The sequence below is a fragment of the Calypte anna genome, chromosome 11 (assembly GCF_003957555.1).
Source record: "Calypte anna isolate BGI_N300 chromosome 11, bCalAnn1_v1.p, whole genome shotgun sequence".
Lineage (NCBI taxonomy): Eukaryota > Metazoa > Chordata > Aves > Apodiformes > Trochilidae > Calypte > Calypte anna.
In genome coordinates, this window is record NC_044257.1 from 15,745,142 (window position 1) to 15,761,165 (window position 16,024).

Below are 16,024 nucleotides of genomic sequence, written 5' to 3' on the forward strand. Positions count from 1 at the left end.
TTACTTTCTGACTACAAAAATGTTATGGACTTGAACAAGTAAATTTGCCTATCTGATTTTACAAAGAGCTGAAAGGAATTACTGAAGGATAATTTGATGGAGAAACTTTAACTTCAGTCTGTGGATAGTGTGGTGCACAGGCTTTGCCTAGACCTGAGCAGTTTCTGCATCTTTCACTTGGTGGACTTGAAATTTTAAGAAAGATGTATACAGCATGAAAGAGGAGGTCACAGGCAGTTTAAACTGGTTTATCATGGCTTTGAGTGTTTCCCTAACAGATTAAGAAAGTTACTTAAGAAGTTTGCTCTGTATCTTGCCTATTTCTTTAGCCCTTGGTCATCTCATATAAATTAAACTTTGTGAGACTGCTTAAAAGCACAAATTTATCAAAGATGAGCAGACTATAGGTACCTTATTGGAACCAGATGATGCTGCATTTCTGTCCTATAAAGGAGAATGCAGCTGTGAGGCTTTTCCTTAGTGCAGTTGCATCTTGCCTCCTTTTTCAGGAGGTTTTGATCTATCACAGTAGCTCACCTGAATAATACATGGAAGGAGTTATTTGTGACAGTGTTGTTCTATAATAATTAAAAGAACAGTGTCTCTCTATGCCTCAACTAAACTTAACACCCCTGTGAAGTGAATGCTTCTCATTTTCTACAAAGCAATGAGTAGAGATCTGGTACTTTTTAGAATGAATCAAAAAATACATCAGGAATCCAAGAGCCTTTATTTAAATGCTAAAAATACAGTTGTTAGTACACTATTACAAGCCCAATCTAAATACCACTGAAATAAAAAAAAAGTTTCTGGGTTGTGGCAGCACATTTATATTGTAAATCCAAAATACAAATCCACAATGTGCTGCTGTAATATTTGATGGCACTTGCTTTATTATTTCTTTAGCTTTACTTTCTTTATCTTTTTTTAAGAAATACTGACCGTCCAGATGCTTCAGCAGTTCATCTCCATGACTTTCAGAGATTCCTGCTACATGAGCAACAGGTGAGAAGGTTGCAGATATTTTGAGGTTTTTTGTTCCTTCAGGCTGTCTCACAGAATTCTATGCTCAATAAAAAGAAAGGGGATGTGTCATAGAATGCAATTGATGTCAGCTGTGCTGTTAGGCCTGGGGAACATTTCACCTTATTTGTTACCATTGAAGCTCTCAAGAACTACTATTGTGGAGCCATTTCAATGTCCTGAACCAGCAAGCAGATAAGGGTGGAGGTAGGGATGAGATGCATGTCTTTATGGTCTTCTCTGATGTTATTTAGCACAGACATCATGGGAAAAAAAATGTGTGAGTAATATTTTCTAGGTGCTGCTGAGCTCATTTTGCAAATATGATTGAAAAGTGTGACTGACACTTCCTCTATAAGTTTGATACTTTCTTTTTCTCCCTATTCCACTGTGTTAAAAGGATATTCAGATTGCATTTAGGAGTGAGAGAGGTTATAGTTAAAGCATATCCTTCAAGGAGGCCAGCTTTTTACTGGGTGTGTGCAAGCATATTTGTGCATTTGTAATATGTACCTTGTGGGCCTCCTGTCTGTGTAAAGGTAATTAGATGCATTTCTTCTTTTCCCCCTTTACACATCAGAGAAGAAACTAAAGATATGTGGATACAATAAAATATATTGGCAGTGAAGTAGCCAGATGAGAAAGAAATAAATCACATCTGTAGGTGTCTCTGTTCCTTATTTGATTTTATACAGCATGACATTACTTGTAATTTTTTTTTCCTACTGTGTTGTTGTTACTTGAAGGAATCTTGGGCACAAGATCTCAGCAAAGTCCGAGAACGAATGACAAAGTTTATTGATGACACTATGAGAGAAACTGCTGAACCCTTTCTCTTTGTTGATGAGGTAAAGTAATGATACTTTCTAGTAGTTCCTTGTGGATTTTTTTCTTTCACTGCTAGATCTTAGTTTAATTGTGGCAGATCCTTTAGGCTTCTTTTGCTGTATTGCTGGATGGTAAAAACATTTAAATCATTCTCTTTCTTTATATTTTAGTTCCTTACTTACCTTTTTGCAAAAGAAAACAGTATTTGGGATGAGAAATATGATTCAATAGATGCACAGGACATGAATAATCCTTTGTCCCACTATTGGATTTCTTCTTCTCATAACACGTAAGTTACCCAAAATTTCTATTGTCTATCCCTGTTCAAACAGACATAACATTTGTTAGGAGAAAGGAATACTCCTAAATTATGACAAATATACTGCATGGATGTATGAAACCTTCCTAAAGTGTGATGTAAATGTGTCAAATACAGCTTGTGGGACTGCTCTTATCCTTCTTTTTCAGATTCTGAAGGTCCTGAATCCTGTTAGAAAAAAAATGTGAATCCTGTTAAAAAAAATTTAAAAGATGTCTTGAGCTGAAACTGTTCCAATCCCCCTGCTTTCAGAAATTGAAGTTATTGAGGGAGATTACACAGAAAGATTTTGTCCTGAGCAGGAAAGGAGTATGGAGATTAGCATATCTACTGATCAGGACATGGCTATTAATGGTCTTTGCCTGATGACAAGGATTAGAGCACACAGAGGTGCTTGAATCAGAGGAAGAGTGCAGTTTGGTGTCCATATTCTTGTTATTCTGAGTTTATTTTACAACCAGATTTTTGAGGGCTTGGGGACTGTATTTTTCTTGCTACTGTTTTTAGAATTTTATGCTTAGTAACTTAGCTGCTGATTTCTGTAGTTTGTGTCTAAGATATCCATCCCTTTTCTGTGGCAGTCTGTGGTATACAAGCTCTTTAGCCCAAGTACCGACCAATGTGGTAATGAGTCTTAAGTGTCTCCAGCTGAAGGGGATTTGCTCATCTGGCATTGCAGTGAAAAGAAAGAAGGGGTAATGAGATGGAGAAGAGATGAGCAAATGAAATATTGCATGGAATGAAAGAAAGTGCTCATGGATATAGCTTAGATGTGTGTTTTGTAGTGTAAGGAGTTGTATCACTTGAGATACCCTCACATCCCTCCAACATATTTATGCCTTGGCATGATGAGGTTTAGCTTTCAGAACTCATGAATTGATTTCCAGAAATACATCAGTTGGAGTTAATTGAGGTTTAGATCGAGCCTTATGGTTCACTCAAAAATCTGGTGCCAGCAGAGTCCAGTTGTTCTATTGGAAGTTAAAAAAAAACAAAAACAGAACAGAAAAAAAATAAAATCAACATGCATTCTCCATGACAGGAAAAAAAATGTTGCCTAGTGGGCAAGTGGGAAATGTTTGAAATTGATTTTCTGTCCTGTACAATTTCCTTTTACTCCTCAGATACCTGACAGGAGACCAGCTTCGGAGTGAATCCTCCACAGAAGCTTATGTCAGGTGCCTTAGGATGGGATGTCGATGTATTGAGTGTGAGTAAAGCTTCTGGAGTGGTTTGTAATGTGTTTTCCATCTAAGTGGGGTTTCCCTTGTTTACCAAGAGAGAAAAAAAGAACTGAAATAAAGAACCAGTTTGTTTTCTGAAGTCGAAGTTAGTCATATAAAAACCACTGATTCCTTAAATTGGCTTTCTTATGCCTCACTATTGCCCTATTCAGTTCCCTTGGAATTTTAAGAAGGTCTTTCAGGATGTCATATCACTCTACATCAAATTTCAATCTTGGATCTAACATATGGATCCCCTGCCAACCTCACCCCTTGTTTATTGCTGAGCCTGATGTCCTGTGGTGTGGAATATCCCTTTGGTCAGTTGGGATCAGCTGTCCTGGCCATGTCTCTTCCCAGTTTTTTGTGCACCCCAGGCCTACTTGCTGGCAGGCCAGGATGAGAAGCAGAAAAGGCCTTGAGACTGTGTAAGCACTGGTCAGCAATAATTAAAACACCTCTGTGCTATCAACACTGTTTTCAACACAAATCCAGAACACAGCCCTGAACCAGCTTCTATGAAGAAAATTAACTCTATCCCAGGCCAAAACCAGTATTAAAATGTATCTCAGATTAGAGTTTCAGGGTTAAAATAAATGAAAAAGGTAAGCTGTAAAGTTGTCACTTGCTGGAGTCTATTTTTCCCTGGAAAATTATTGCATACTAGTAGACTGACAGTATAGCTGCCTGAATTCCTTATTTCCAGATTCCCATGTGATAATGCTTTGAGAAAATTTTATGTTGTATTTTATTTGTATTACTCTTACTTAAATGAACTTAATTTCCTCTGTGAGAGATATAAATTCATCTGATTGAATATTTTATTGGAACATTAAAGTCTACGACTCAATATGTGGAACACTGAAGATCTGCACGTGTTCTTTCTACTTGAGTTATTTAAGTAACTGCTTGGTCTCTTTCTTTTTCCACCAATTTTTCCTCCTAGTGGATTGCTGGGATGGCCCTGATGGGAAACCCATTATTTACCATGGATGGACACGGACAACAAAGATCAAATTTGATGATGTAGTACAGGCAATCAAAGATCATGCCTTTGTTACATCTGAGTAAGTTTTGATTTCTTTTCCTCAAGCATGTTTTCATAGCTTAGACCTTCCTGACCTTCTTTTCCCTGTAATTTAGAGGAAAAAATTTGGATTGAATGGCCTCCATAGGTCTCTCCATAATGATTCTGTTACTATCTGTTTTGTGTCTCTCTCTGTTCCTTTCACCTTCTTGTTTGCTTTAAATGTTTTCTTTGATCTGGGTGGTGAGGGAGGTGCTGTTTTTGCTGCCTTGTCAGGAGTAGAAAAAAGAAATAGTCTTCCTTCACCTTTCTTTTCTCCATCAAAGGTACCCAGTCATTCTCTCAATTGAAGAGCACTGCAGTGTGGAGCAGCAGCGACACATGGCCAAGGTGTTCAAGGAGGTATTTGGGGATCAGCTTTTAATGAAACCTATTGAAGCCAGTGCAGATCAGCTGCCATCACCAACCCAGCTGAAAGAAAAAATCATCATCAAGGTAGGCTTGCTTTGTGTCCTGGTGTATAAAATAGGAGCAGGAACCAGGAATACCACTTCTTGCTTCACAGTGTAGCTTAATTTCTGGTGAGAGATGTGAAACCCCACGTTTCAACTATGTACTGGCAGTATTTTGCAATAATGTGTGGGGTTCTGTACAACAATGTGGTAATTCGGGTTTTCTGTTGATTTTTCTATCAGTGTTGGTAGCTCAAGGGCCAGATCAAATGTCAACTCTTTTCTAAAGGTCTTCCAGCTCCAGAAATGTCACTGCTAGATTTCAGCAAGGGTTCACTGCTGCAGATGCTCATCATAGACTTCTTAGACAGTGTGACCTGCCTAAAAGTTATAAAACTATGTCTTGAATGGAAAGTTACTGTTATAAAGTTTTTTGCTTTTTTTTCAAAGGATGCCCTTCATTCAAGTTGAACCCAAACCACTTGCAGGCTGCATACTTAAATTGTCAGGATTGCTTGAAAGCTGCAAAAATTGGTGCTTGTTTGCTAAATTGATGTGATTAAATATGTAATTTAGTGTGTCACTTGTGAAACATTGAGGAGCTCCCATGAGAAGGCAGACAGAGTGTCTCACCTTCTGGGCAATACAGATGCTTTACCTGATACTTTTGTGCAATGAGACAGAAAACCAGAAGATGACTTCTCAGGCTGAAAATTCAGCAGATTTTGGAGGCAAAATTAGTGCAGAAGTTCTGTGCTTAGATTTTGGGTTTTTTTTTTCTCCTCCCTCCCCCTCCAAACTGTTCATTGTTACCTGGCAGAGGGCAGAGGGGAGTTGCAGAGACACATGAAGAAATAACATGACAGATCTGATTTAAAGGGAATTACAAACTACTGTGAGTCTGTAGAACAGAACATCCTTATCACTCTATTCTGTCAAAAAGAGCATTAAAAAGTCTTTAAATAAATGAGCACCTGCCAGTGAGCTGGTTGTGTTATTTGGCTTTTGTCTGGAAAATGTTGTCAGTAAATAGAGGCAACTCCTACTTTAGGGGCCAGTGGGATTTTTTGATAAGCCTGTAAAAAAGAAAACCTACCTGCAGTAGGTTGTGCAGAACTGTGTGTAATTGAGAACTATGTGATTAATCCCATCATTAACTGAAGTTAAGTATTTGATGTCACCTTTAGCCCATAGAGCCACTGCTTTTCATGAGCACTCACAAGAAAGTAGAACTTACCCTGTCTTCTCATAAAAAGATTTTGGTTCCGCTCCTTTTTCTTGTAGAAGAGTGAATTCTCTTTCATTGTATTTTACTTGGTTTTTAATTTTATTTGTTTTCATTCCTTATGTCTTGCTCTCTGCAGAGAGATTCTTATTTTATACTTATTTCTTGTTATGTGACACTTCATGCTTTCTGGCCTCTAAAGGTCAGTGAACTCTTCTCAAGCTAGTTGTATCTTCAATGAAACTTCTCTACTCAATTTTTAACCTTTATGATAAGATTTAAATTTTAAAGAAAGGAATTTCAGCCCTGTTGCATAAAGCCTTGTGGGACAGCTGCTTTTTATGATCAGTAATACTGAGTACACTGAGATATTGTGACCAATTTTATATGTGATTGTATATGACTGTATGAATGTGTTGGGGTTTGGTTTGGTTTTGTTTTTTAGCACAAAAAACTGGGTCCAAAGGGAGACATTGATGTGAACTTGGAAGACAAGAAAGAAGAAAAAAAGCAACAAGGAGAACTTTACATGTGGGACACAATAGAACAGGTATAATTTATGTGACATTTACTCAAGTTATTTCCCAGGTTGTGTATGACTGGAAATTTACATGAAGTTTCTCCATATTTGTGTAAGTAATAATGTCAGTTGAACAGATGTGAATGGGAGGAAGTATTTTGTTTATTGTTACACATTATTTGGAAATTGTTGTTAGTGTTTCACTCTGTCTTATCTCTCACCTTTCAGAAATGGACTCGGCACTACTGTGCTATTGCTGATGAGAAGCTTTCCTTCAGTGATGATATTGAACAGAATGCTGATGAAGATTCATCAAAGGTTATGACCATATTTTTGGTGTTTAGGCAGATTATTTCGATGATCTCAGATTATTTCAGTGTCTAGAGATGAGTAGTTATGCTGATGTTGAAATTCATTGTCAAAAATCGTTGACACATAGTAAGAGTATCTGGAGATAAAAACTTCTAAGGGTGTTTGCCAAGGTACTCCAGTTAGCCCTATTTTTAATAAAATAACTTTTACCCTTGGTTATTTGAGGGCTTGCAAAGAGGACTGCAAAGACAATGAAATCTAACTTTGGCACTTAGATGCTAATGCATGCAGACAATCAAAGTCTTTACATGCCTTTGGCTAATTAGTATTGCTGTTCTCAAATAGGACAGTGTGATGAGCCAAGGTTTGTTGTGTTAGTAACACAGCACACCTTTTACACAGTGCATGTTGTTCAATTCATATTTGCAAAGTGTTTATCACAGCTAAGCAGATATTCCTTGGCTGTTGTGCATGGTAAAGCAGAAACATGAGTCTCAGTGAGGCTTTTGCAATAGCTGTGATGTTCAGCATGGTTTCTTCTTCTGACCTTTTGGGTTTCCATGCATGCTCCTGCATCACCAACAGATCTGTGCATGGTTCAGAGATCTCTGCATATGGAGAGCATTTTACTCAGTTACCTGGATGTTAATTTCAGTAAAATAATTAATGTACAAGGAAGAACACAGATGGATCTTGCAAAAAAAAAAAAAAAAAAAAAAAAAAAAGATTAAAACTCCATGAATTAGCAGCAGAGTGTTTTGCCTTGAAAATACAAATTGATTTTTGCATGACTGCATTCTTTCACTTCCTATTGATTATGTATTGGAATAAGGATCAAGCTGATCATTGCCCAAAGAACTGGCTTGACTGGGGGAGTGACTATAAAGGTGATAGGCTTGTTTGTTTTAGGAGAGTTCAGGGCTGGGAAGAGCTGGAATCCTGAAATGGTAGATTGTTATATGAATAACAAGTTCTTTGTTTTAAAATCCTAAAATCAAAAATGCACTGTAAAAATTCTTATTTTCTTGTCTAGGAGGTGAAGCATACTGAACTGCACTTAAAAGAGAAATGGTTCCATGGGAAAATGAAAGGGGGGAGAGCAACTGCTGAGAAACTTCTCCAGGAATATTGTGCTGAAATGGGTGGCCAGGATGGGACATTCCTAGTTAGGGAAAGTGAGGCTTTCCCTAATGATTACACCTTGTCATTCTGGTATGGTGATTGTCTTTTTTTGTTTGTTTGTTTTGTGGCTTTTGTTTATTTTCTGGCATTGCAGAAAAATATCTGGAGTTTTCAAGTATGCATTTATAGCTGAGAGATCATAGTCATAAGAAGTTGCCATAATTACTAGAATGTTATTGATGGGATTGTGGAAGACTACTTCCTAAATTAAGCTTCAGGGAAGCACAGTTCATTTTGGCAGTGTAGGCTTTATTTCAATTTATATTGGTCAAGGGAGGACTGACTGTTTGGTTCTCTGCCCTGCTCCCCCATTAGTCCCCTGGCACACACACCCCTCCCTCCTTTTCTAATGTTTTGACAGGATTTGTTATTTCCTTGATGAGTGGGCTAAAACTTGATCTTTTCATTTTGGGAGAAATTACTGGTTTTTACACTGAAAAGGTAGTCTCATGATCTTACCCTTATTAGGAGAGATTGATCTTTTTAATGAAAAGGTCTACAGTGATAATAATAAAGAATTTTCAGGAGATGTTTTTCTTTATTTGTTTGGTTTTGGAAGTCTGGTTTTTTTTTTCTTTTTTCTTCTGGTTTGGACATTATGAGGAACAGTGTATCAGACAGATTTCCAACCCAGAGTTGTCAGCCAGTATTGCAGGGACCGTGTGCCAGATTTAAAAAAAATAATTTGTGGCTTGAAAATAATTATTTGCAGTCTTTTAATCTTACTTGTCTCAGGACTTCTATTGCTTTTCTTACTTTGGTTGTTCAAAGAGATGATAGAGATTTCTTGCCTCTTTGCAAGCTCACTGAGTAGTTACCCAGGAACGGGTGAGGAAACACTTGAAAAGAAAACCTGTTCTAACCCCTTTTTTTTTCTCCTTATGCCTTTCTTCATTTCTTCAGGAGGTCAGGCAGAGTCCAGCACTGCCGTATCCGTTCTTCAAGTGATGGTGACACTGTGAAATACTACCTGACAGACAACCTCACCTTTGATAGCATCTATCATCTCATCCAACACTACAAGGAGGCTCATTTACGATGCGCTGAGTTTGAGCTGCGCCTGACAGATGCTGTGCCTAATCCCAGCCCTCATGAGACTAAAGAGTATGTACAGGAGAAGGCAAGCACCAGGGTTGTTGTCTCAGTGTCCTCTGCATTGGTTTTAGATGGTCTTGGTTTCTTTGCATAGAGAACTCCCTGGATTCAGGGGCACACCTGGGTGTTGCTTGAATGCAGACACCATAGGAATAGGATTCCCTGAAAGATGCTGGATCAGAACACTGGCTTTGTGAGAACCTGGTACAGCAGAGAGCAGTCAGCAAGAAAAGCAACTTACCAGCAGCAATTAGGAAAATCAGTGAGAACTGTAATGCTATGGAATTGTGCCAATTCCTCACTGTTTTACAACACCCAGTGGGTTGGATCAGGTATTTAGTAGTGAGCTGTGGTCTGGAAACTAAGTGGTCGTGGTCTGTGCCATCTGGAAACTCTGTTACTAGGCCAATGAGCCCAAACAGTTATATTCTCACAATCCTGCCTTCCACCTTACCCCTGTCAGAGTTAGTTAGGCTGGCTCTGCCCCATGCTGATAGCAGTAGTATAGCTTGGTGTTTATTTCCAGCTGGTATTTGCCTGAGGTAGAGTCTGAGCAGAACTTGCTCTTGTTTGTTGGCAGAATGATGTAATAACTGCCCTTTGTTTTGCGGTGAGAAAAAGTAAATCTCTCTTGCATGTGAGATGTTGATCTGGCTTAAACTTTTTTCACCCCTTCCCTGGTATCTGGGGGTCACTGACCACCACCTTTGGAAGGGAAGGGTAGAGTTTAAGGGTGAGGCTCTCCTGCCTTTCTGTGTGGAAGTGTACTGCCAGTATAAGTGGCCACAGCTTCACTGAAAGCACATTAGATTCAAGATAGGTCACTCCCTGCAGTGAAAGGCAAAAGCAAGCTCTGAATAAAACAGTTCAAATGCCTGCTGCTTTGCTTTTGTCTGCGTTGTGGCTTTTCCTTAGATTTCCTATGTCAAAACTGAATAAACTACTGAAAATTGGATGGCAGACTAAAAATAAGATCCAGTGGTTTTGTTTCAGGAGGAAATGCAGATTTATGCTTTATCATTTCAGGCAGACAAGGTTGCTGTGCTAAAATGTTTTGTAATAAGCTGCTGTCATAGGTGGCAAGATGGGGAATAAAACAGGGTATAATGTTTGAAACTGGTTTTAATAATGATGCCTGCTACAGTTACAGAGAGACATTTGACAAACTTTGTGATACTTTGATTTTTAACTCTTGTAGCTGGTACTATAGCAACTTGAGCAGGGGGGAGGCAGAAGACATGCTGATGCGAATTCCTCGAGATGGAGCCTTTCTGATTAGAAAGAGAGATGAGCCTGATTCATTTGCCATGACTTTCAGGTAAGGAAGTAGCTCAACCATGGTTTTTGTTGTTGCATTTTTTGTTTTGGTTTGTTGTTGTTGTGTTTTTATTTTATTTTAAAGATCCTGTGGTCTTTTTACAGTCATAAAACTCTTGCTTTCAAACTTTGAGCATAGTTGATTTGTGCAGCAGGTCCATGTATGAAGAGTTGGTTTGTGACTGCAATAAACCTTTATGCTTTCATAAAGAATATTTGGGCACCTACTGCCCCTTTCTTCCCATACAGAGCTGTGCATGGCCCTTCTTCACTCAGTTGATACTCCTACATGGTATTCTAAAGTTTTCTTTGGTGCTGTTTCAGTTGTGATTGTAGGTCCTCATCCCCCTGAAAGCCTGCCCTGTCATATAACTGACCAAAATTAAGTATCAAAATTGAATTGTCAGCTTTTCTTGCCAGCAAAAATATTTTTGAAATGGTGGTTCTTGCAGCAACATGGATAAAATCTATAGGGTTGTGGTGTTCTCATTGTGCCTTCAAATCAAATTGCATTTCTTTGGAAATGCATGTTTCTGCAACACATAAAATTGCTTTGGAAGACAAATACTTGTTTTCATCTTATTTACATGTCCTACTGTGTGTTGAAGATGTCCATAATTCCCCACTCCCCTCTGTACTTTAGCTTTCTGTTACCAAGGGGGATATTGAAGTAACTTGAGCTTCAGCATCTCAATAAATACATTTCACAGTGGGGAAAGCAAGAGGTACCAATACTTTAACAGCTTCAAAAGGATGCAGTCATCTTCTGTGAATGGGATGGTTGTCAGTGGATGGTTTTATTGTTATCAATGCAAGCACAGGAGATTTTTTGGTGTGTGTTTATTTGTTTTGAAATTGATTCCTGTAGTTATCAAAATGAGTATAGGGAAGAGGCAGATACTCATTTTGAGGGGAATCTTTCTGTCTCTTAGGGTCAGTGGCAGATCATCATCAGCACATTTCAGAGGGACTCTAGGCCTGATTAGAAATATTTGTGATAGTATGAAGCTGACACCTATCAGCAGAGGAAATAAATAGGGAAATGTAATTAAATAAAACAAGGATTTGTCCCAGGTACCCTGTACCTGTACCTCCCTGTACCCTGTACGAATGTACTTTTGTGAATTTAATCAGTCAACTGGAAATGCAGTTTAAATAAAAGAGGCTTTGCAAGAGGGAGGAATTATTTCACATGATTAAGATGCACAAAGCAGTTTTGGCCCAGTTTGCAGCACTGGTGCTCTCACTGCAAGTCCCAATACCTTTTAACAGCACCTGCACTTGTTTGACAGAGCGGAGGGGAAAGTGAAGCACTTCAGAATTCAGCAAGAAGGTCGCCTCTTCGTGCTTGGAACTTCTGCCTATTTTGAGAGTCTGGTGGAGCTGGTCACATACTATGAGAAGCATCCCCTGTACAGAAAAATGAAATTACGTTACCCAGTGACTGAGGAGCTGCTGGAACGTTACTGCACGGTGAGGCAGGGCCTCTGTCTGAGTGCCAGGGGCTGTGGTGGACAAAGTCCCAGATGTAGACCATGGAGAGCTGGGTTTGGGTCATGGCAGGTGAGGTTAAGCAGGCAGTTTTCTGATCTGTGGAGTTGAGATGGTTCTGCTGAGTTCTCTCGCAAAGGTTTTGAGAAATGGGAAGGAAAGAGCTTCATCTTGGGTTACCCATCAACTCTTGCCTTCCTCATGATTTGATTAGAAAAGCTGCTCTGTGAAGTAAGGGATTGTTGCACTGTTAAAACAAGTTTTTGATAATAGCCTCACCTGCAGTTGGAGTTCTGTTGCTGGACTAGGCAGAGATCTTAAAGTGATCAGGTAGATGCCAATTGCTAAACATTCCAGAAAAAATGAAATATTCTCAGGACAGGCAGTGGCATTCACTTGACCACACTGGAGATGTTTCAGGGATAGTGTCCAACTGCCTTCTGTGGTAAAAAGTGAAAGTTACCTCAGAAGGCTCAATCTGTGAGGTAAGCCTGAAGAAATCTCCCCAAGAAATTCTTTTCTCTGTCCATTGACTAAACCAGGAGCCTGGATAGTTAGCTTAGGATAGAGGCTTTGCTTTCTGCATGGACAAGAGCTTTGCAAGGTATCTGGCTTTTGAAAAGCCTGAGGTGCTGTCTTGTTTTCAGATTCATGACTTAGAAGCTGCAGGAAAAACATACCTGGTATGTTTGGGGAAAAGAAGTCTGGTTTTCTTGTTTCTTTTTAAGATGCTAAAAGGGACTGAAAAGATTTCAGACCTCAGAATTTTTGATAATGTTGCCTGTAGCTGAGGGTTTGTATCCTTGGACTGGGTCCAAGTGGGAGCAGAAGGGGAGAATAAAATGAAAAATATGGCTGTGTATATGATGTTAGAATTTTTATCTAATAGTGAAACTCAGGTATTGTCTTCCCAGACTGCACAGAGAAGGATACTCACAATCTCAAAGCTATTTGACTGATTAAGAGAGACCTTTGTGAGACATGGCTGTTTCATTCTGGTTTGCTGTTCATTATATGCCTCATTACTGAGGCACACACAGGTTAAATAAGAAACTCATGTTCAGCTATGTTTATCTCTAGAAATTAGCATAACATAGGTGTCTGGCTTCCCTCCTCTTCTATTTGCCTATGTATTTTTAGAAAGGTGGTTTCAGCAATGAATTAAGTACTTTTTAACATTATCATTAATGTTAGTCCTGTAACAACGTTATTTCTTTCCTTCTTCCTGGTTTTAGGAAAAAGATATTAACTCCCTGTATGATGTCAAGATGTATGTGGAACCCAGTGAAATCACCCCTACAGTGGTATGCTTAAAGAGAGTCACTCTTGCTGTAGACTTCTGAAAATTAAAAGACTTTTTGTTGATTTCCTTTTAGCAGTAATGAAAAGGATAACTGAAAGCATTTGGCTGCTTGATTTATGGGAGACTGAACAGCAGAACTGGAAAGGGCATGGTTGTTTTCTAGCATCTCTTTAATATTTGTAGCCACACATTTTCTTGTGTGCAAATTCTGTGTTGTTTCATCCATCTGGGGAATTACAACAGTTTTGCCAGTGGGTCCATGGAGGCAGTTTGATTTGGCATGCATATGCAGGGAGGTCCCCAAGTGAAAGAATCTGTGAGCAGATACAGTTTGAGAAGGCCAAATCTTTATGGAAAGGAAATACCTGTAAATCCCAATTGTGTGTCTGTGTGTTTATGAGCACTTAATTTCTGCACAAAAGTAATAGAGTTCCATTAGCAAACATGACATGCATGCACAAATAGGTGTTGTGGTTATTTATGTGCTTTCTATATAAAAATGGTGGATTTGGTTTATTAATGGTTATTAAAGTTTGTAGTCTTTTAAGATACATATCATATTTAAAAAACAAGTGGCACAGAATACATCTGCATATAGATACTTCCTGTTAGTGCCTGTCTACTTTTAAATTCCCACAGAAGTTCACCTGCTTGTAAATTTTGTGGCTGTAACTCTTTCCAAACTTTTTGGCCAATGGATTTACATTGCTGCTGAAAAATTCAGATGGTAGTAAATTGAAGGTAAATAAATGCTTGTTCTGCTAAAATGGGGTGCTTCCTAATGGGAATTTCACCATTAGCATTTCTGATGTGGTTTTGGAAGCATCTAAGCCTACAAACAGCAGCTGCATATGAATACATGTGTGTATTCATGTGTACAAGAATATGAGCTAGAGGACTGATATTCCACTATGTTTCCTCTCCTCATCCCCCAATAATTATGTTGCAGCAGCCAAAAAAAAATAAATAAAGATGAAGATGCCTTTTTTCTTTATTTTTTCTTCTAAGCTGATACTCTAAGAATAGCAGTTAAGTAACAACACTTGTTTCCACCAATAGATGTCACTCTGGAACTTCAGTATTACGTTTTGTAAACTTTGTAACCAAAAAAAGGGAACTTTTTCTTTTTTTTTTTTTTTTTTTTTTTTTGAGATTGCTTTATTGATCATTTTATGACCCATCCCCTTAGATGACCCTTTTTGCTCTGTTTCTTTTAAAGCCTCAGAGAACAGTGAAAGCCTTGTATGACTACAGAGCCAAAAGAAGTGATGAATTGAGCTTCTCTCGAGGAGCTTTAATTCATAATGTCACGAAGGAAACTGGAGGCTGGTAAGGACAAAGATTCCTCATGGGAGAACTTCTGGTGACTTACTAGATGGAGGAAAAAACTTGAGCTTTTGGGGGGTCTTTTTTAAAACCTTACTTATTGTCTGAATGCTGCTTATTAACTGTGGTCTTGTAAATTTTAGTGCCAATGTACTTTAAAAAAATCCCCAACCCCCCTCATCCTCAAGTCCTCTTTCATATCTTTTTCATTTGTCTGTCCTATGGCAATAACCTCAGCATGCAGAATCTCCAGAGCCCAGTGTATCCAGTATTTTTTTTACTCCATTCATCCTTCCCAAAAGCTTGTATGTTCTGGGAAGTCACACATCTACTACCAGTGTTGTCATTACTGCACCTTCCCTCACTTCTCAGGAATCAAAGCTGCCTTTTCTAGTTACTTGTAGAGTCTCCTTTCATAAGAGGTTTTCTTTCTTAGCTGGCTTGTAAATTGCTTGTGAATCTAATGTTTCCCTGTAGTTCCTGCAGTGTAATCAACCACATAATAGTATTTTTAGCACTGGCAAGGGAAAAAGCCTCATAAGTCATTAATTGCAGTTTACAGTAAATGTAATCCCTCTGAAATCATCTGTTACTAATGATCACTTGGTTAGAGCTTTTAGCTACTTCATCTATTTTGGTGATAGCCAGCTAGATAAGCTAATATGGGGTATTAATGACCATTGTCTTGAGTATTATTGCTTCATTAATGATCAATTGAAGCTCTTTAACTATTTATTTCCTTATTCCTTTATTTCCTACATATACACACACACACATACTTTCTTTTTAAATTTAGGTGGAAGGGGGATTATGGAGAAAAAGTCCAGCACTATTTCCCATCTAACTATGTTGAAGAACTGTCATCTGATAACTCTGCTGAGCTTGAAAGCCAGGTGAGGGTTAAGGTTTGTCTGATAGGTTTCCCTCAAAGATGTTGCCTACTGGAAGAGGAAGTCTGGTTTACAGACTTAAGCCTCTGCATGCTGTGTTTGAGAGAGTACAGAGCAGAGAAATTAATGCATTTGTCACTGTTCTCTGCTGCTGAATGTTTGTGGAAGGACGCCCCTCACAGAAAAATATTTAAGGAAATAGCTGATTTGGTGGGGTTTTAGGAGTTCATAATGATTTCCTGGCAATGAAAACAATGACAGTTTAGATCTTTCAAGTACTTTGGCTAAACAGTGATGTGCCTGAAGCTTTTAACTATTTTGCCTGTTTAATTTACTGCCTTAATGCTTGAAAGTATGAAAACTTTGTGTCCATACACATCTTACTAGCCATTTCACCACTCCACTGTTAAGATTTTATGCATAAATAACTCTATACTGTTTGTCAAAAGTGTCTAAAAATCTAGTCCAGGGTCCTGGAAGAAGGTCTCTAC

The 16,024-nt window shown here is 38.5% G+C and overlaps 1 protein-coding gene across 1 annotated transcript in view; it reads left to right on the plus strand.

Annotated features, from left to right (window-relative positions):
* The window catches only part of PLCG2 (phospholipase C gamma 2), a 54,229-nt gene that overhangs the window by 23,052 nt on the left and 15,153 nt on the right, over positions 1-16,024 (plus strand). Inside the window, exons 9-23 of the mRNA XM_030457959.1 lie at positions 933-1,005; positions 1,770-1,871; positions 2,022-2,140; positions 3,295-3,380; positions 4,340-4,460; positions 4,747-4,915; positions 6,543-6,647; positions 6,846-6,935; positions 7,963-8,141; positions 9,015-9,215; positions 10,405-10,524; positions 11,816-11,996; positions 13,250-13,318; positions 14,537-14,646; positions 15,440-15,536. Of these exons, the coding sequence (XP_030313819.1) occupies positions 933-1,005; positions 1,770-1,871; positions 2,022-2,140; positions 3,295-3,380; positions 4,340-4,460; positions 4,747-4,915; positions 6,543-6,647; positions 6,846-6,935; positions 7,963-8,141; positions 9,015-9,215; positions 10,405-10,524; positions 11,816-11,996; positions 13,250-13,318; positions 14,537-14,646; positions 15,440-15,536 (1,822 nt within the window). The remainder of the gene's footprint in view (positions 1-932; positions 1,006-1,769; positions 1,872-2,021; positions 2,141-3,294; positions 3,381-4,339; positions 4,461-4,746; positions 4,916-6,542; positions 6,648-6,845; positions 6,936-7,962; positions 8,142-9,014; positions 9,216-10,404; positions 10,525-11,815; positions 11,997-13,249; positions 13,319-14,536; positions 14,647-15,439; positions 15,537-16,024) is intronic.